Below are 20,433 nucleotides of genomic sequence, written 5' to 3'. Positions count from 1 at the left end.
CCATCCTTCCTTCTTTCCTACTTTCCTTCCTTCCTTCCTTCTTTCCTTCCTTCCTTCTTTCCTTCTTTCCTTCCTTCCTTCCTTCCTTCCTTCCTTCCTTCCTTCCTTCCTTCCTTCCTTCCTTCCCTCCCTCCCTCTTTCTCTTCCTCCTTTCCTCCCTTTGTGTATTTGTCTACTTCTGTGTCATAAACATGATTTAAGAATTTAAATGGAACTCAGAGAGGAAGCACTTTTCAATGATTGCTTTAGGGTCAGCATGCATCTTTTGTACAGATTGACTTATTTGAATTAAAACAACTGATTTTTTTTTGTAGTTTGAGAACAGTTTTCCCCTCGGTTATTTGTGTAGGAGCCTACAGAATATGGAGGGCAGGAGAGCCCCACCTCTTGGTCTTTCAGAGCAAAGAGGGAGAGAAAAGTAGAAAAAGTCATTACTGCTGTTTCTTGTTACCTACCTCTTACTTACTAATGATTAATGTAGACTTTGAATAGAAGCTGGACCATTTTTATTTTTATTTTAAAACTAAAATTTTCTCCTAAGTTAACTTGTTAAAAAATGTAACTGATTTACTTGTATTTTTTGCTTTTGTTTTTTTCACTAAAAAAACCTCGGAATTCTTTTTATCTCATTGGTAGCCTTTTCATTTTATTTAGACTCTTTTATATAATTTCCAGTCATTCAAGTGGAAATTACTTATTTTTATGTAAGGCTTATTTCAGCTACTTTCCTCCCTTTCAGAGAGAGAAGGATGAGTTTTAGGAAGGGACATGTTTCTTTCAAGGAAGTGTTGGCCCCTAGTGGATCAAAAGTGACAACACACTTTTTGAAACAATTGGCTGATACATTGGGAAGAACTTATTCAGGGAAAGCAGTAAAACAGACAAGTTGCTAGTGCAGAAGAAAACACAATTCACTTTGCCAAATATCATAAATGCATTGGATGAAATCACATAATACCATTAGTAGAGCTGACTACCCACTAAATTTAAAACAAATGTATAAAATAGCATGAACAAAATTAAAATTAAAAAATAAACCAGAGGGAACACTGCTAACAAACATGATGTACAAGTAGAGCAAAACATACAAGAGACTTGGAAATCTATTTTAAAAACCCAAAGAAACCAGAAAACATTAAAAAATGCATAAAGTCTATAATTAGGCAAGAGAAAATCCAAATTGAGATGCTCAAATTCATTAGCAATCAGAGAAATGCACAGTAAAATAATAACTTATTACTCTTACCTGTTAGAGTGACCAGTAAGTATGGGAAGAATGTAGGGATTTAGGAGTTCTTATGCACTGCTGGTGGGCATTTAGACTGGAATATCCATCTGAAGAGCAATGGATGGTTAGTCACATAAGGTAGGACCTAGCAATTCCACTCCTGTTGAATATACACATATTCACCCATCATGTAGTACCTTGCAGCGGTTAGAAGTAAAGTACTAGATACACACAGAGCAACATAGGAGATCTTTAAAATTGTGCTAAGTGAAACTAAGAAGCAGAAGTAAATGTAATGTATAATACCATTTGATTTATATCAATCGGAAATACATGCCTATAATAGTATATATTTCCCAAGGCACATGAATGAATACATCAGGAAGCCTGCCTCTCTTGGATGCGGGGAAAGGCAGGAAGATGGGAATCAGGAAGATGGGATGAAAGGGAGCAATGTGCATGAAAAGAGGAATATCATTACCTCAACTCTCTACATCTGAGGTCCAACATCAAAAAAAGGAAGAAAAGAAAGAGAAAAGAAAACTTGAACAACCTAGTAGAAAAAAATAAGCAGAGGGCATCACGAGTGAGCACACAAAATAAATGCAAGTAAGGAAAGAACATACAAGACTCGATGCTCAACTTCTTAGTAGCCAAAGAAATAAAATGTAAAGGAAGAGTGTGATAACATCTTTCACCTAGCAGACTGTCAAAACGTCTTTTAATGAAAATACCCTACATCACTGGGGAAACAATGGAAGAGGCACTTCTAAAGAGCTGGTGGTTTAAATTGCTAATCATTTGCAGAAGGGCAGTCTGTACACATCAAGGACAGTAAGGATCAAGATCATCAAGTTCTGCAATTCCTCTCCAAGGAATTTATTCCAAGGAGGTCGTGGGATAAGAGGATAAAGATGTAACTGCGTCCACTGTCTACAAGAAAAGATAAAAACAAGCTAAATATCCAACAATAGGTAAACAATTAAATCATTATGATTCATCCATAATGAAGAAATATATAATATGTGTTCAAAAATATTGCACAGGAAAATGCTCACGAGATAACAACATACAAGAAAAACTTGAGATTATATATACACCTACATATAAACAGTGCCAAAATACATAGACTATTAATAGTAGTTACCTCTGAAAAGTCATATTACAACCTTCCTGGGGATTTTTGTTTCCTTCTCCATACGTTTCTGGGTTTACCTAAGGTCCCTACAAAATATGCAATACAAAAATATGTATTTCTATTATAATTAGAAAATACACATTGATTTAAGAGGCACAAGGACATCTTGGCTTGTCATGAACAGGTAATCTGAGGAAGCAGGACAGGACATCTGGTCTAAGCAGAAATACTACCCAAGGATGACGAAGTAATTACCAGCACCATTTCTGTAGTTGTTATTCTTTAGGAGCCAGATCAAAATACAAAATATACAGTGGGCGGGGGGGCAGGGTGAGCAGGACTAGTGGTGCATGAGGACCCCCACTGCTACCGCCAGCTCGTTTAGAGGAGATGTGATGTGCCGAGTAAAACAGAGGGAACAGATGGTCTGCAGTCCACTCTCGGTCACGATCAAAAGGTCACCCAAAACGAGAAATTTTGATGGATAAAGTCAGTGTCCTTTTCAAAGAAAAGGTACTTTGTATCATTACAGTTTCCACTGAAAAGGGATTTCTAGGGAGGTCTGAAAATTTCCAGAAAGCTACTAGCTGCATTTCACCAGTATCAGTTACAGATAGACCTGCAAATTCAAAGTTTCAGAAAAAGTATATCACTTGAAGAGCTATTGAAGACAGGTGTGTAAAGATACAATGGCACAGAGATCAGGGTAAGATACCTGCGTTATGCAAACCCGGAAATGCTTTTGCCAAAAATATTTTGTAGATTCTACACTGCCTTACAGGAATTTGGATGCAGAAAACCTAAGTCCACGTCTAACAGAGACAGACTCCCAGTGGAATGGGCTGGGTTCACTATGACTGACACACTTCTTGAGCCAAGACTCAATAGTTGATGATCTAGTCCCCAGTGAGCAGAAATACCTCAGCCTGGAGACCAGCTGTAGGTGGTGTGCATAGAAAAGGAATCCAACCCCTAAATAACTCTGATAATCAATGAATTCAAATTTTCACTCTGAAAGGTCATTGGGATTATCAGCTGTGGTGGTGGGCATGGTCCTACTGAGAAGGACGCTGGACATCATGAAGGTACATGGGTAGTGAACACCTACTTCAGAGGTGAGAAAGAGTGATCCCCGAAGGTAGGGGAGGAAAAAGCAAGAAGGCTGGGAGGGCACCAGTGTGGGAACAAGTCTTTGTGAAAATGTGATCATCAAGAATCAGCAGAAGAGAAGTGAAAAATACTTATCACCTAGACTGAGACCCAAAGATTTATGAAGGCCTACATATTTTATAAAGTCATCACATTTTTTTATTTCTGAAAACTAATCAAGCAGAGCAATAGTGAGCTATGTCATGCTCTGCTGAGGTGTTTTTGAAAGCTAAATAAAGCAAATGTTTGGAAAACAATGTTCTAGGGGAGATGATTCATTATACAGTAGGTAAAAAGAACTGAAGAAAGTTTTTCAAAGCTCAGAGGAAAAGGAAGTGCAAACTTCAGAGCTTTGGGTTCTCTGTCTGCAAAACGGATGGAAGTGAGCAGGAAGGAAGGCTTGGATGTAATTGGTGACCCTAGAAATGTACACGGAGCTGAAGACTCAGAACTGAGTCTTCAGGCTTTAATGACATTTAGCTTCCTCAAAATAAGACCCACTTCATTCTTCTCATCACTCATTCCATGAATACTTAAATACTCTCCAGGTAGCAGGCTCTGCAAGGTTTAATAATATCATTGCCTCCCAGTGCTCTGATGGTTTAATCTGGCACAAGTATAAGACTTTTTTGACAAGTGTGAGAAGGACCTTTCCCAACCCACCTGCTATACTGGACCCCCCTCCTACTCCCTGCCTGGGCAGATTTAATTATTTTCATAGTACTACATTCCTATTTCCTATTGATCCTGTTCCTATTGTGGCTCCCTTTTATTTTACAGAAAGCTGTTCAGTGTTTTGGTCTAACTCCCCACTGGTCTCTAGGCACCATGGGCACAAGGACAAATGTGTCCTTACATTCATAGCCCTTAGCTAAGAGCATGTCTTATACATCATAACCACTCTGTACCTATCTGGTAATATTCAGCTCTGCCAACAGGTCTTGATTCCTTGAGCCTCAGTTTCCTAACTGGATAGGACAAGAATGCTGGACCAGTGCTTAGCACAGGCAGGTGCGTGTGGTGACACAGGCCTCCTGAGCACGCTGGTCCTCCTTCTCCTGATAACACCAATTAATTTCTCTTTCAGAAGTCACCCTTTACCACTCTTAAGTCATGTGATTTCAGTGCTGCTGAGACTACCTGCCTCTTCTCCCAACCCTGCCCTCTAGGCTTGGGCATAACCAAAGCCAGATGGATTAGAGCCAATAAAAACTTGTCCTGGGCCTTTTGCTGAAACAGTTGAGAAAAGCCTCCATTGTTCCATGGAGGTTGCTAAGTGATTAGATATCAACTTTTGAGCTGCCAAGATTGCCCACATGCACAGCCTGCCTGCAAACACTTCATGTCAAGGCTTCATAATATCGTTTGTTCTCTTAGATCCACCCCGGTCTAAATCCTTAAGCTACTCCCGATCTTGCTGCAGCAAAGTACCACAAATCAAGTGACTTAAACAACAGCAATTTATTATCTCACTGTTCCGGAAGATAAAGTCCAAGATCAAGGTGTTGGCAGGTTGGTTCCTTCTGAGGGCTATGAGGGAGGGATGTGTCCAGGGCTCTCCCCCTGGCTTGTAGATGGCCCGCTTCTCCAGTGTCTCTGACATTGTCTTCCCTCTATACACATCTCTGTACCTACATTCCCATTTCCATAAGGACCTCAGTCACATTGGATTAGATCTCACCCTAATGACCTCATTTTAACTTAATTATCTCTGCAATAATCCTGTCTCCAAATAAGGTCACATTCTGAGGTACTGGGAGTTAGGGCTTCAACATATCTTTTTTGAGGGGTATAGAATTCAACCCATAATAGAGGGAATAAAGTCCCTTTTTACAAGAGCTGGTTTAAGCTGGGTTTCTGTCATTTGCAAGTAAAAGACTTCTTCTGCACAGTGCATTTCAATTTCCTTCCCTTACATAACTATTCTTTTAGGTCCCAGCAAGTTTCCAGAAATGGGTGATAATATGCAGAGGCACGATTTTTATTTAACCAATTCAGTTTCTTTTGAGTAGTTCTTGAGGGAAACCAGAGATTCAGGATGAGGTCGTGCAGGAGGAGACCTAGGCTCTCATTTTGATTCTTCTGTTATGAATGAAGTGGGCCAAATCAACTACAAAGATAACAACAATTTCATTTTAAAGGGAAGTAACATAATGCTATAAAAAGCCATTAATCTATGGAGGAAAATGTCTTTTTAGATAAAATATTCTGACTCTACCATTTGCTCTCTGATATTAGGGGGCCCCTGAACAGAGCTAAAAACCTCCTTCCCTTTTATGAAAAGGACAAGCCTGAACTCTCACTAAGTGATGGTGAAGACCAAATTAAAAATGTGCAAGAAAGCTCTTGGCACACTATAGATCACTACACACTATTAAATATTTGGACTTTTTTTTTTTTTCACTTAACCAATACTGAGACACTGTATTGCTTTACATACATTATCTCACTTCATCTTCACAATCCTATTACATCTATTATCCACCCCAGCTTTAGATAAACTGAAAAATAAGGACACTGGGAAATTTTTCCCAAGTCAGCTAATTAAGAGCTCACAGGTGGTGTAGTCCAGATAGGAATCCAGGTAATATATGTCCAGAACTTCAGCTCTTACCCAAGTGAGGGGGCACATAAGGGATAACAGACGACAGCTACAGAGACAAAATATGCCTATAGATGAACAAAAGAACAATGGGAAAATTGGCCACAGATGTTTGGTAAAAATATTTATTGGATTTTAAATGGTGAGATTAAAGCCTGTGTTTATCCTCTGCTTCTCAAAATAGAACGGCTGGCAGAGTAAGTGCCCCGGAGGCTGAAAGACCAATAAGTGGACACGAATTCATTATTCTTTCATTCTGAGAGCAGCAGCTTCATGCACAAATCTGGCTCTCTCAACACAAGGACCACTCGTCCCCTCATAATCAACGTAGCTCCTTTGTTCAAGCCCAGCCTCTCCCTCTTGTATTTCTCCTCACTAAGCAGGCTGTTACTGGTTGTTCTTCTCACTCCATTGATGTATCGATGTCTCTTTCTTGTTCCAGGTTGAATTTCACTGAGTTTTTCAATGGCAGTGTTCGTTTGAGCTCTCTGGTGAAAGAGTACCCTCCATCAGCTTACCACCATGGAACTATCATCCTGGCATCTTATTGTGTCACACCTTCCCACTCAAGTCAAAAAAAGCCACATCTATTTTTTACCTATGGTAGGACTGATCCCAAGCTCACCAGGAAAGGGGATTGCATTCTCTCAACTTTGGTTTTTCTAATTAAAAAACAACAACAACAACAAAGAATTGAAGCCTCGAGATGAGCGAGTAAACTTGGGCTGCAAGTGCTAAAGAATAAAAACTGCATGGTTCTAGTTACATAAGCTTCACAAGCAAGACAAAACTAACACATGCAGTTAGAAGACAATCACGGTTAACTTTGAGAAGGACAGAGATGTTTGTTCCTGGGAAGCGGGGACAAAGGTCTTCTAGGAGGGCTGAGTGGGGGTAACATATAATATTCATTTTGGGATAATTGGCTTAGCATTTGTGCATCTTTCTGTATATATTATACATCAATTAAAAAATACACAGTAGTGAATGGAAGAATTTGAGAAAGCAAAAACAAACAATTATTTTTTTATCCAGATACTTCTGTCAAGACATTTTACCCTAAGGGAAGCTGAGAAACAGGACAAAAGCTGAAGGGGTATTTTAAAGATGGGATAAAATGACTGTTTGGGAAACTCCACTTACTCATATTTGCCACAAAGGAGAAACACCTGTCCTATTACTTACTTAATAGGTTTTCTTTAAATTGACTCATTTTTAACTTAAAATTTTTAAAAAGCAAATTTCATATCCTAAGTATCACTTGCCATAACAGATGTAACTAAAATTGCAATGAAAACAAGTCATTCAATTAAAATAATTAAAAACAATTAAATGTAAGTAAAAATCAGTCGAATTGAGCTACAAAAACGGACACCTAAAAATAAGTTCCTCAGTCAGAAAACTAGAGCTCTTCATGACCAGAGAGAAGAAGAGCACTCTGTTCTCTTGCGGGATTGCAGGCTTCTTGTCTCATGGAGTCGAAGAATGAATCTCACGGACACAAAAGTGTGAAGTGACCTGAAAGTTTAGTAAGTGAAGGTGAGAACAGAAAGGAAAGGGAAAGCTCACTAGCTTGAGAGGGGTCCTGAATGGGCTGCCACTGAGGGCTTTTAGTGGCAGTCTTACTGAGAACTGACTGGGAAGCTTGTCACCTTAAGACTCTTCTGCCGTCTTGGTTTGTTCCCTGATCTCTTGTTTAGCTCTGTCTCAGCCTCTCCACCTGCCAGGAATAGTTTCAGAGCCTAGTCAAGGGAGTCAGGGGCCTCTTATCTCTCCTGTATATCCCTTCACCCCTTCCCTGCTCATGGGACAGGACCTGTGTGCAGAAAGAGCTATCAAGGAATGAGGGGTGACTCACTGGATACTTTTTAATTCATAGGGGTTAGGGATAGCGCAAGTTTCCAAGGAATCTGGAAGCGAGGCTTTCAGGACCTTGAGGGGCCAGCTGCTACCAAGATAATTTTCCTTTTAAACATGAAGACCTGAAGGCAGCCACGAGTTCCTTGAGGAAGGTCACGCTCTGCGTGTTTCAGGGATCTGTCAGTGGGCTGCAAGCTGTAAGGAGATTTTAATTTAAGTGACATTTCTTTTGCCTTTGTTTCCCACATCAGTTCCATGTCTATATATCCATCACACTATTGCTCATCATCTTCACCCTCACACTGTAAGCATCCTGCTTTTCACACATTCATGTTGAGTTCAACAGAGAGGCGAAGTGAAAACGCAGTCTCCGCAACTCTGTGACAAAGGACGCAGACTTGCCCAGCACCTCGGGTCATTCCCAGTTCCCTGTCTCCATGGCTTGGAGGGAAATTTGGTGCTGAGCAAAAGCCTCCCGTGCTGCTAAGGAAAAGAACCCATTTCCACATCTTTTCTTGGAAAATGCTCCTTTTTGCCTAAGTGTGTGGGGGTGCGGGGCATGTGCTCATCAGCTATGGCTGCAGCACCCCTGCCTGAAACCAGACAAAGGAGGAGGGGCAGCTCAGAGGGGCCCCGAATGATCACCCTGTTCCACATTTCAGAAAACACTGCTCCATAACAACAGAGGTAATATTTTCCAAATTAAAAATCAGAGCTGCCCAGAAAATCTAGAATTCATAGTGCTGTACCTAGGACATTCATTTATTAGTCCACAAATTATGACATTTTTTATCAACACCGGGGCTAAACACCAGATATGAAAATTAGGAGATATGATCCCTGCCCCCAAGGTAAGGTGTCCAGATGGAAATACAGAATACCAAGTTAAATTTGAATTTCAGATAAATATGGATTTATTTTTTAGTATATGTCCCATATATTGCCATAGACATAGTAAAAAGGTATCTTTTGCTTGTTTGAAATTCAAATTTAACTGGGTCGGTATTATTATTTGCTAGATCTAGGGGCAAAGTTGATTAAAACGGAGAGCATGAGACGTGTCAGGGCGAAAGGGTCATGGCAAAGTGTTTGGGTGCATATCAGGGAAAACTTCAGAAAACAGTCTTCAGCTAAGAACTTAGGGGTTGTACCACTCATTGCAGAATTTAACAACACACCATCATGATTTGTTCTTTAACTTTTTAATGGATACATGTTTTGTCTGCATAACTAGAGCCCAAGTTGCTTGAGGACAGGGACCATTTCCTTGTGTTCCCCACATCACCTAGTACGACGGGCACACCTAACGCATGTTACTGCATGAATTGACTCAAATGTTTTTATCCTCTCAAAAAGTCAAAGGGTTCTGTTCAGTGAAACGTAACTGGTGTTTTCTAAAAGTTCCAGGCTTCAAACACTGCTGCTGAGAATCCAGTCTGATACTTGGGAGTCAAATTAGCAGTAAAGGTATGGGCTGTTCGTAGGACAGCAACCTCCTATGGTTGCTTCATGATGGATTCCATGGGGCTGGGCATCTTTCTGAGGTTTGGGTTCCTTCCTAAGAACCCCGTGTGTGGCACATTCTTGGTTGGACCACAGCTGGGCAGTCCAATGACTGTAGGAACATTTTTCTTACAAACACGCCCCACCCACACTTATGCTCCTCTTTACCTTCCTGCAGTTTGGAACTGTCCCCCACCGAACCCTGTGGTCAGTTCCAAGCTGGCCCAGGGTGAGGTCTACCCATGGCCATTGGAAGCACAGTGAAGATAACTTTCCTGACCACCTCTCCTAGCCTTCACTCTAAAGACCAAAACTGAGGAGGAGGCAGCTCTGCACCCACTGAGCACATAACCCAAAAGTGACACCGTTTCAACAATTTCTAAGGTAAAATATGTTGGCGAGATAGATGTTAAACTAATCATGAAAAGACTTTAAAAGAAGCATAAGAGAAACATGTACAGAAGGTCATCAAATAGGGAGCATTTTTTTAAACATGCTTCTTTCCCTTCAGTTCTTTAAGATGAGTAGGAATTATCATTCCTGCTCATCCCTGGGCCCAGAACACACTCCCTAGTCCGGTCTAAGGTTCTTCCCCAATTTTTTTTACCACAATATCCCTAAGGAAAGAGGACAGATACAAGGTCTAGAGTATCATGAGGACGGGAAGCCTCACCCCAGTGACCACCAGCGTCCAAAATGTCTTTGAAGTCTGTTCACCATAGGCTCATTTTCATTATTTGGCTGCGAAGCCAGCCCGCCTCCCCCACTCCACCCCATTTAGGTCAAAGATGAACGAAGCTGGACGCTAGGTAAAGCGCTAAGGACAGTTTCAATCAGTAATACACTGCTGCAACAGGGAACAACAGTCCTGCTCTTAACTGATTTGTACTGAGGTGGGGCAGGGGGAGGGGTGTTTTAAAGAGAGAATGAGGGCGCGGGAGGAACAGAATGAGGGCTCAGCAGTCAGGGAGGTGAAAACGACAAAAACCAGGCAGGGAGTATCCCCTGGGAGTGTGAACCAGCGACTGTAGAAGTCAGGCTCCCGCCCTACTACAGACCCTGGGAGACCAGAGGCTGCCATCAGGTGTTGGCCCGCGCAAACAGTAACTTCTGTCGCAGCCTTGAGGGTTCTCAGGCACGCACGTTAAAGGGGGCCAAGGTCATCCTGGGGATGTGGCCTAGAGCTGTTAGGAACTACGTTAGTGTTTTGTTCGAGCCTTTCTAGGCCAAACATGAGGCCCGTAGAGAGGAGGGCTCACGGCCCTGTGGATACAGTGTGGTCCAGGAGCGACTGTCACTCACTTCCTAGTTGCATTACTTACTAACTGCCCCCTCTCCCCTCCCAAAGTCTCCAGGAAGGGTCCAAAGAACCTATAACTCGAGACGCATCTTTTGTTTCCCTGCAGCCCGCCATGCAGCTGTCTCTGAAGAGCTTTGGGGTCAACTGCACGCCACAGAGACTAAGAGACTAATTTGCTGCAGTGATCTCTTTCAGGCTTTAAAACCCTACACACAAACACGCGGGGGCGCTCCTTAAACCAACGCAGGCCAGACGTGAGGCCGCAGTCAGCAGAGAACTACAACTCCCAGCAGCCCCGGCGAGAGCGAAAACTACCAACTTCCGGGAGCCGTTTCCCGTGAGCCAGCTGCTCCAGCTCCGCCCGCGCCTTCGGAAGACCGCAAAGTATCCTGGCCGGCAGCGGCGGCCGGGGTCGCAGGGTCGCGGCCACATGGCGTCCGGCGAGGAGCGGGGCTCGGGTCCCGGAAGCGGAGGCCGCGAGAAGCGGAGCCGGCGCCGCGGAGGGGCGCTCTGGTGTCACTTCCGCTGGGGCGGGACCTCAAGCTCTCCCGCGCAAATTGAAAAGTCTTCGGTGCGCGGTTGCCACCCGGCTGCCTCTGTTCCGCGCCGACTGCCTCTGTTCCGCGCCGACTGCCTCGGGAGCTCTGGCCCAGGTGAGTCGGGGGCGTCGGGCGCAGGTTTCGGAGCCCTCCGCCTACCTGACCTGAAGCGGACGGGGAGAACCCTTCCCGGGAAGGGAGCGGAGTGGGCTGTGCTTGGGCCCAGGGTGGCGTCCTCTCGGGACTCCAGTCGTCCAGGACCGGGAGGAGGGGGTCCGGCGGGGTCTTCCCGCCCCGGCCGCAGAGTCCCGAGTGCTGATCGCAGTGCAGGCCGAGCCAAGGCTGCCCTGAGCGCAGGGAGGGTCTGCGGGCGCAGGCTCCCGCCCGCCGGACTTCTGCAGGGCTGCCGCCCAAGCTAGCAGCTCCCCTTTCACCTGCAGTCCTCACTCTTAAATGTGGAAAAGTGAATTTTCTTCTTGATGTCTTGCAGGATAAAGGAAGCGTGTCTTCTGGAATGGGCTTGCGGGCCATTCGTGCACAGCCTGTGGACAGGAGTGAGGCGGTGAGGTCGCCGGTGTGGTCGTACCTCGCGGGTGGCAGGCGGGCCCCCTGAGATGGTGCCCGCCTTGTGGCCCCAGGTCATTCCCACTCCGCTGAAGAGGAAACGTTTAGGCGCCGTATTTACCTAGCTTAGAAGAGACGTACAGGTTTCGCAAAATGTGTACTACCTCAGTTTCCCTCAAAGGGGAAGAAAACTCTTTTTAGAGGCATTATCTGAGAGGTAGGAGGCTAATTGCTTTTCTCAAACTGTGGCTTGAGGAACACCTGCATCCCAATTACCTGCCGTATTTAAGAGTCAGAATCCCCCACCCGTCTCCACAACTGGTAAGTGCACTGCTGGCCTAGAGCTCCGAACTTCGAGACAGCCTCAAGGTGAGGCGGATTCTTACCCTGTTCTTTCTGCCTTTCCCCCCAGACTTAATGTTTGCTGGGAGGGGTTTATGTTATGAAACACTAAGCAGCTGTTCAGCCGCATTGCTTTTACTTTTTATCTTGAGGAGTGGGGGTGGGGGGTGGGTGCTAGAGCTGACTCTTGAACCACAGGGGTTAGAACTGTGAGGGTCTAGGGGCGCCTGGGTGGCTCAGTCGTTGAGCGTCTGCCTTCGGCTCAGGTCATGATCTCAGGGTCCTGGGATCAAATCCTGCATGGGGCTTCCTGCTCCGCGGGAAGCCTGCTTCTCCCTCTCCCACTCCCCCTGCTTGTGTTCCCTCTCTCGCTGTGTCTCTCTCTGTCAAATAAATAAAATCTGTACAAAAAAACTGTGAGGGTCCGTCGATTCGCTGGATTTTTTTTTGATAAATGCAGTACAGTACTGTAAATATATTTTCCTTGTGATTTTCTTTCTTTTTTAATTTTTTTTTTAAGATTGTATTTATTTATTTGACAGAGAGAGACACAGCGAAGAAGGAACACAAGCAGGGCGAGTGGGAGAGAGAGAAGCAGGCTTCCCGTGGAGCAGGGAGCCCCATGCAGGGCTCGATCCCGGGATCATGACCTGAGCCTAAGGCAGACGCTTAAGACTGAGCCACCCAGGCGCCCCTCCTTGTGATTTTCTTAATGCCATTTTCTTCTCTCTGGCTTACTTTATTTTAAGAATACAGTATATAATACATATAACATACAAAATATGTGTTAACCGAGTTTATGTAATTGGTAAGGCTTCTGGCTATTAGTTAAGTTTTGGGAGAGTCAAAAATCATACGTGGATTTTCCACTGGGTGGGGGTGGGTGCAAATAACCCCCCTCCTTGTTCAAGGGTCAACTGTAGTGCTTCAGAAAGGTCTGAGTCAGCTCCAGAATTTCTGCATAGAAGGGACTTAAGGGCTTCTTCCTGGGTGGAAGGGGGTAGATCTTAATGCTTTTTTTGGAGAGATAGAGATTCTTGCACTTTTAGCACTTCCTGGGTGCCTAGACTTGGAACACACGTGATTCCAAGTGGGAAAGCACTTTGGAAAGAATAAACGTTACGGAACTATCAAGTGACGTTAGAGTTGGTGATTAGCATAAATATTCTAGACTGGAAATTCTTGGCAGGAGCCCAGTTAAAGTATTAAAGAGCAGTGATTCTCAAATATCTAAGCAATAACAATGGCTATATCAGTTTCCAAGCCCTTTTTCTTATTTTTCTAAAACTTTTGAGTAAATATATTTTGCTCTAAATATTGCTGTTTTTCCTTTCTCCTCTCACATCATATAGTTAACTTGGCACTATGGGGATACATGGATTACTGCAGTTTATCAAAGAAGCTTCTGAACCCATCCATGTGAGGAAGTATAAAGGACAGGTAGTAGCTGTGGATACATATTGCTGGCTGCACAAAGGAGCTATTGCTTGTGCTGAGAAACTAGCCAGAGGTGAACCTACTGATAAGTAAGTTTGGACCTTGGATTAATTAATTCTTTGTCAACTAAGAATCAGACTTATATTGGGATCGTTTTCATTCAATGCCAGGTTTATTAAGAAGTGAGACTGAGAACATTGCCAAATCAGGAGCGACTTCGTTCTGTGATGTAGTATCAAGACCCCCGTAGACAAAAACCAAAGACTGTGTCCTTTATTCTTTACCTAAGAAACTGAGCCCAGTTTGCAAAACAAAGCAGTTGCTTCAAAGGGACAAGGTGTACTGACTCCCTTTTACTTTACTTGGGGCCCAAAGTGGTGGGCCTTGCTGATATCCAATCATAACTGCAACTTCATTTGAGGCATGTTCCATGGACTAATATCTTCTCTATTTTTTTACATAGAAACATTAGAAAAAGAAGCAAGTATAATTTCAGAACAGAGATTTTCTGGAGCGATTTGATCACTATTATGAATTTTCTTTTTTGCAATATGTAATTTATTTCCTGGAGGAAAGGCTCCCGGATCTTGATGTGACTTACTTAATCACAATGAAAAATAGGAAAAATGTGTTAATGCTGTTTGTTTCCTGGGGGAAAGAGGGAAAGTCTTTATTGAATGGCGGATGTTTCGGGCTTTCAGGCTTATCCAGTTAATTTGACCAAAGGTGACCCGGAACAGTACGTGTGGGATCTGAAGGAGCCGGAGCCCTGCTGCCACTCCATCTGAAGGCCATTTCTTTTCTTTTTTTTTTTCTTTTAAGATTTTATTTATTTATTTGACACAGAGAGAGAAAGCACAAGTAGGCAGAGAGGCAGGCAGAGAGAGAGGGAGAAGCAGGCTCTCCACTGAGCAGGGAGCCGGACATGGGGCTCGATCCCAGGACCCAGGGATCATGACCTGAGCTGAAGGCAGCCACTTAACCGACTGAGCCACCCAGGCGCCCCGGCCATTTCTTTTCTGCCACTAAATTTGAATAGTGACAGGTGTAGCTGAAGACTATAAATTTTTCATTCTACCTGCAGTATTTCTTTGAATATTCTTCACAGGGGAAGAACTTTCTCTAGTTTTTTGTAGTTCTTGGGATTCTGAGATTTTTGACTAATTAGAAGAGTTGTCCAAAATACAGAAAATATCCTTTATTAGAAATGTCATTGATGAACTCCACAGACCTGCCATGTAGTAATTTATTGAACTAAAAAGTTTCAGGACTTTCTACAAAGTATTGTGGACTTTAATTTTTTTTTTTTCTCACAGCAACTAATAAGACTTTTTTTTTTTAAGATTTTATTTATTTATTTGAGAGAGAGAGAGAGCATGAGAGGGGGAAGGTCAGAGGGAGAAGCAGACTCCCCGCTGAGCAGGGAGCCCTATGTGGGACTCGAACCCAGGACTCCAGGATCATGACCTGAGCCGAAGGCAGTCGCTTAACCAACTGAGCCACCCAGGTGCCCCAATAAGTCACATTTGATAGAGTTTATTTTTCCTTTCTTATCCACCTTTGGATGGGGATATTAACTAGAAAAGGTCAGAAAATATGGATAAGTGTATGATAAGCCTTTATGACAATTATAAGGAACGAGGTAGGTCTAATATGCTGACCTGGTAAGATTTCTGCAACAGGTGTCTGATGTTTGTATTCTGTCTGATTAAAAAAATATGTGAATTTCCTTTGAGATTTATTATGATTTTATATTTGCTTTCCCCTATCTTTTACATGATACTTCATTAGTAGGCCCAGAATTAGTACAAAGTCACTGTTCTGTAGACAAATACATGTCTGTTGTCACTGGTTTACAATAAAAAGAAGGACCACATAGTCTTTCATTAAGATGAGTATTATGTGATTTAAAAGATTATCTTTTAATGTTATGTCTATTTCTGTTCTTTAGTTAAAATATCCTTTTCTTTATAAATGATGGAAGTTGTAATGTGGCTCTCTTTGTTAATTGCCTTGCCGGAATAAAAAAACTAAAAGCAATACATGATCCTTGTTTAGATCCTAGACTGTTGGGGGAGAGGGGTAGCAACGTTGTGCTGGAGCCAACTCATACAAGTTTCCTATACACCATCTTCTCCCAGTTCAGCATTTGGTGACCCCGCATTGGTAGTTTATTCACCATTGTAATATATTCGTGTCAGGGAATTTGACAAATGCTACGGAGCAGGCACCCCTTCCCACAGAACTGGTTGTTAAACCTTTACCAGGACACCACTGGTTATAAGAAACACTGGAACAATTGGACAAAGTTTAATATAGACTAGTATGTTAGATGATACTTTATTGCTTTTAAATAGCTCGGGTGTTGTAATGGTATTGTTGGAGGAATCAAATATTTATTGTACTGTTCTTTCAATTTTTCAGTAGATTCAAAGTTTTTTGAAGCAAAAAAAAAAAGTAGGGGAAAAAGGCAAGATTTGGAACCACAAAATATCAGAACTGGAAGGGATGTCAAAACCTTTTCATCTGCAGATGAGAAAAGCAGGGTTTGCAGCGTCAAATAATCCATCATTTGTCACATAGACCATTAGGATCCAAGGCAGGATTTGAACCCAAGTCTAAATTAGAGTTTCCATTTCCTGTGAAAACATTTGCTTAAAAAAATAGTAAAAACCTTCTCTTTCATAATCTGTCTCATCTGATTTTAAAAAGAGCAAGAGTATTACCTTACAAGATGCCACACACCTAAATGAGTTTTTCTTTATTTTCATAGGTATGTAGGATTTTGTATGAAATTTGTAAATATGTTACTCTCTCATGGGATCAAGCCTATTCTCGTATTTGATGGATGTACTTTACCTTCTAAAAAGGAAGTGGAAAAGTCTAGAAGAGAGTAAGTTGATTCTCTAGTCACTCTCTAATTTAATTGCATTTAAGTCTGATGCTGTAGTCTTATACCAATTTTCTTAAATTTTAATTTGTTGAGGCTTGCTTTATCGCCTAGTACTTGAACAAATGTCTTTAAATGTTCCATGTGTGCTAGAAAGGAATGTGTATTCTCCAGTTACTAAGAGGAAGATTCTATATCTGTCCAGTAAGTCAAGCTTATTGATTACGGTGCTCAAATCTGTATCTTTACTGTTTTGTTTGTTTTTTGTCTTTTTTTTTAAATTTTTGTCTACTTAATTCATAAATTACTGGGAAAAGTATGTTAAAATTTGGTAGTGGATTTGTCATTTACCTTGTAGTTCTGTCCACTTTTTGTTTTGTTTATTTTGAATCAATTTTATTGGTTGCGTTCAAGTTTAGAATTAGTTACATTTTTGTGGTAAACTGAAACAATATATAGTGACTCTTTTAAACTCTAGTTAGGCTTCTTTTTCCTAAAGTCTATTCTGTTTGATATTAGCATACCTATAACTTTTTTCTATGTTTCTACTGTCTTTTTTTTTTTTTTTTTAATTTGTTCACCTTTAGCTTTACTACATCATTGGTTTTTAGGTTTGCCTCTTATAAAGAACACATTACCATGTGTATGTGTGTGTGTGTGGTTTATTTTTTATAAGATTTATTTATTTGAGAGAAAACTTATGTTTGTGTGGGGGGAGGGGCAGAGGGAAAGAGAGAATCTAGAGCAGACTCCCTGCTGAGTGGGGAGCCTGCCTGCCCATGGCTGGATCCCAAGATCTTGAGCCAAAATCAAGAGTCAGCCACTTAACCGACTGAGTAACCCAGGCACCCTATGTTTTGTTTGTTTGTATCCATTCTGTCCATCTTTGCCACTTCTTGAAAATCTTTTAAATGGAGAGTTTATTCCTTTTACATTGACTATTAATTACTAATATATTTTAATACATTATTTCTCTTGGTATTTTACATTTGTCTTCTCTTTTTTTGTGTGTGTGTGTTTTGTGGTTTTGTTTTTGTTTTTGTTTTTTGGTAACTCCTACCTTGCTTGACTTCTGAATTGATTGTTTTTCCACCCTGATTATATTGTCTCTTGTTTCTAGTTGAAAAGTGAAGCATTCTGTTTCTCTTCTTTTAATAGTTACCCTACACATGTTATCATTCATATTTAACAGATTCTAGTTATTTTATAATAACAGACCTTAGAAGGAATTTCTTTATTTTAATAAAGCAACTATGCCACCTCATTCATCCATTCTTCTTTTCCTCCTGTATTTGTTCTTAGGTCCAGGAGTCATTATTTCTGTGTGGGAAAGACCACTGGGCTTAGTTGTCAAAGGTAGTGTGAGTCGCACCCAGATAGAATTAAGCCTCGCTGAGGGAGCATTCTGTTAGGGTGCTGCTTTCTTGGTTTTGCTCTCTCTCTGGGCCTAGAATCAGGTGAGAGTTTTTCAGATCTAGGTTTTTCAATCTAGCTGACTTGGAGGGCTCTGATTTTTTTTTTTTTTTTTTTTTAATTCCAGTATAATTAACATACAGTGTTATATCAGTTTCAGGTTGGAGAGCTCTGATTCTTAAAGCCAGAACTATATAAAGTTTATTTACAAAGGAGTAACTGAAACTGAGTCCATATTCTATTACAAATAATGTATAGTTTACTAAATATACTCTTAATAAAAAATTAGTAGATTCTAGGTGAGTTCTAAAAGGATGGGTGACAGTCCCAAACTAGTATGGCTAAGGGATTAATCCAAATCAGGTCCCACCTGGGTGTCTCATGTTCTTAATTCTAATTGCAGATACTTATTAATTTTCTCTTGCTAAGCTCAAAAATGGCTAAAAAAAATGTTACAACTGTCTGTCTGTCTGTCTCTGACCTGTGAAGTCTTTTTGTCTTTGTAGGATGAGCTTTCCCTATGACAATGTAGCAGCGGGAGAGGCACTTAAAATCCTTTTCTACAAGTCTCTTCATCTGTGGAGCCCAGTCTAAAAGTGGAACTAGGGAATGTGTGTGTATGTGTGTGTGTGCACTTTTAAAGATCAGAACCTCATGAGTTCTGATTGATTCTTCCAGTTCAGACTCAGGACTGTAGGGTTTCTCCTTCTTCTGTAATACATCTTTATCTCCTTTCTTCCATACTGAGAATATTTTCAAGGGCACGGGGGGATGAAGTTGCAGTATCTTATAATGACTCACTTATCTTATCCCAAAATAAGTATAAGTATTTTATTACACTCAACAGTAGATTCAGAATAAAATACTGATGCTACCACTACCAATATGATTATTGAAAACAGTTAAAATTTCTTCTTCCTTCGCATATGCTCTCTCTTTTCCCATTTTAAAAATAGCAGTTCTATATTGTTAGAATGTGTACTATCACTGTCTCCCTGTTTAATGGTATTTGGTATTGATTCTACAAATTACCACATATTTGCTTATTATAGACCATTCTGCAGATGTTATTTTGGTTTTTCTGAAATTTGTTCTCTAGTAGATCCCACAAGCTCACAGAAACGGTATTTCTCAAGTTCTTCATATGTTGATAAAGGTGCACCTTTATGCTTGAAAGTTAATTTTGATGGTGTGAAAGCCTTGACTCACATTTTCTTAAGTGTCTTAGTTACTCCATTTTCTTTTGACGTAGAGCATTGCTGTGGAAGTCTGAGGATAAGCTTGTGTGTGCGTGCATTATAAATCACTTGTGTTCCTTTTACTAGAAGCCCAAAAGATTTGGGTTCATGTTCTCAGGGACCTGGTAAACACTATCAGATGAGTCAAACTTTTTTTTCCCCTTGCAGAAGACGACAAGCCAATCTTCTTAAGGGAAAGCAGCTTCTTCGTGAGGGCAAAGTCTCAGAAGCCAGAGAATGTTTTACCCGTTCTATCAATATCACACATGTGATGGCCCACAAAGTCATTAAAGTAAGCCAAATGAGAAATAAAGCCAAAGTAACCAATGGCTAAGTTCATCAAAGCTAGTTATGAGTCGTTTATTGGTGGGAGAACAAGAAAGTGAAGGGAGGAAAATTATTCTAGGCCTAACCTCAAGGAAGGGGCAGGTCTCAGGAAGAAGGGAGCAGTATCTTTCAACAGAGGAGAGGAGTCCAACAGTCTGCAAGGGAGAAATCCTAAGGACTAAGGGAACGCCCTCCCTTTCTAGATATTTGAGTTTGGTGGGCATCTTGTTCCGTAGAGATGGAAGGGATGGTTCCTGGAGGGCCAGTCTCACCCCACTGTCATGTAGTTGTTAACACTTAACACCTCTACTCTTCATGGCCATGGGATTTGTCGAACCAGCCTCACTGGCTCAGGACCTCTCAGACCCCTAGTCTCCTCAACCTGCTTCTGCGTAGAAGCTTCTTACCACCATAGATCTTCTTCTGTGGCCAGCAGCTCGAGCCCTCCGTTCCCCTGCTTCAGGCCTCTGTTCAAACGGCTTGGTAAACACAGGAAAATAAATACAGAGATTAAATTCTGTAGTTTTATCAAAACAGTGTCAGATACACTTTCGTAGTCTGAAAAGAAAGCATGTTATTTTTATGGGGAAAATATATTCAGAGCTCCAAACAAATGTCTTTTATGCTTTTGGAGCATAGCCGTTCTTAAGATGCAAGCTTTCTTTCTACAATTTGAAATAATTTTTTCTGGCTTGTAGTTGTTTCTCTCCCTCTGAATATACAGCAGTATTTTCTCCTATAAATTGATTTTTTTAAAAAGAAATCTTTGTGGCTATATGATTAGTTCAATATGTGCTAGGACTAAAAGTGGAAAAACCCCAAAGGAAATGATTTCTGAAAATAACATGAGCATGTACATGTTGAGGCTGGTAATGAGATGGGAAGTTGTTGAGTTCTCTCTAG

General features: G+C 41.5%; 1 protein-coding gene across 1 annotated transcript in view; it reads left to right on the top strand.

Annotated features, from left to right (window-relative positions):
* The first annotated feature begins 12,076 nt into the window (after positions 1-12,076).
* The window catches only part of EXO1 (exonuclease 1), a 35,315-nt gene continuing 26,958 nt past the window's right edge, over positions 12,077-20,433 (top strand). The window contains exons 1-4 of the mRNA XM_032389350.1: positions 12,077-12,204; positions 13,578-13,751; positions 16,436-16,555; positions 19,372-19,495. Of these exons, the coding sequence (XP_032245241.1) occupies positions 13,591-13,751; positions 16,436-16,555; positions 19,372-19,495 (405 nt within the window). The 5' untranslated portion in view covers positions 12,077-12,204; positions 13,578-13,590. The remainder of the gene's footprint in view (positions 12,205-13,577; positions 13,752-16,435; positions 16,556-19,371; positions 19,496-20,433) is intronic.

This window comes from Phoca vitulina, unplaced genomic scaffold (genome assembly GCF_004348235.1).
Source record: "Phoca vitulina isolate PV1807 unplaced genomic scaffold, GSC_HSeal_1.0 scaffold54, whole genome shotgun sequence".
In the NCBI taxonomy this organism is placed as follows: Eukaryota; Metazoa; Chordata; class Mammalia; order Carnivora; family Phocidae; genus Phoca; species Phoca vitulina.
Note: the sequence above shows the minus strand (reverse complement) of the source record. Positions and strands in the feature narration are given on the sequence as shown.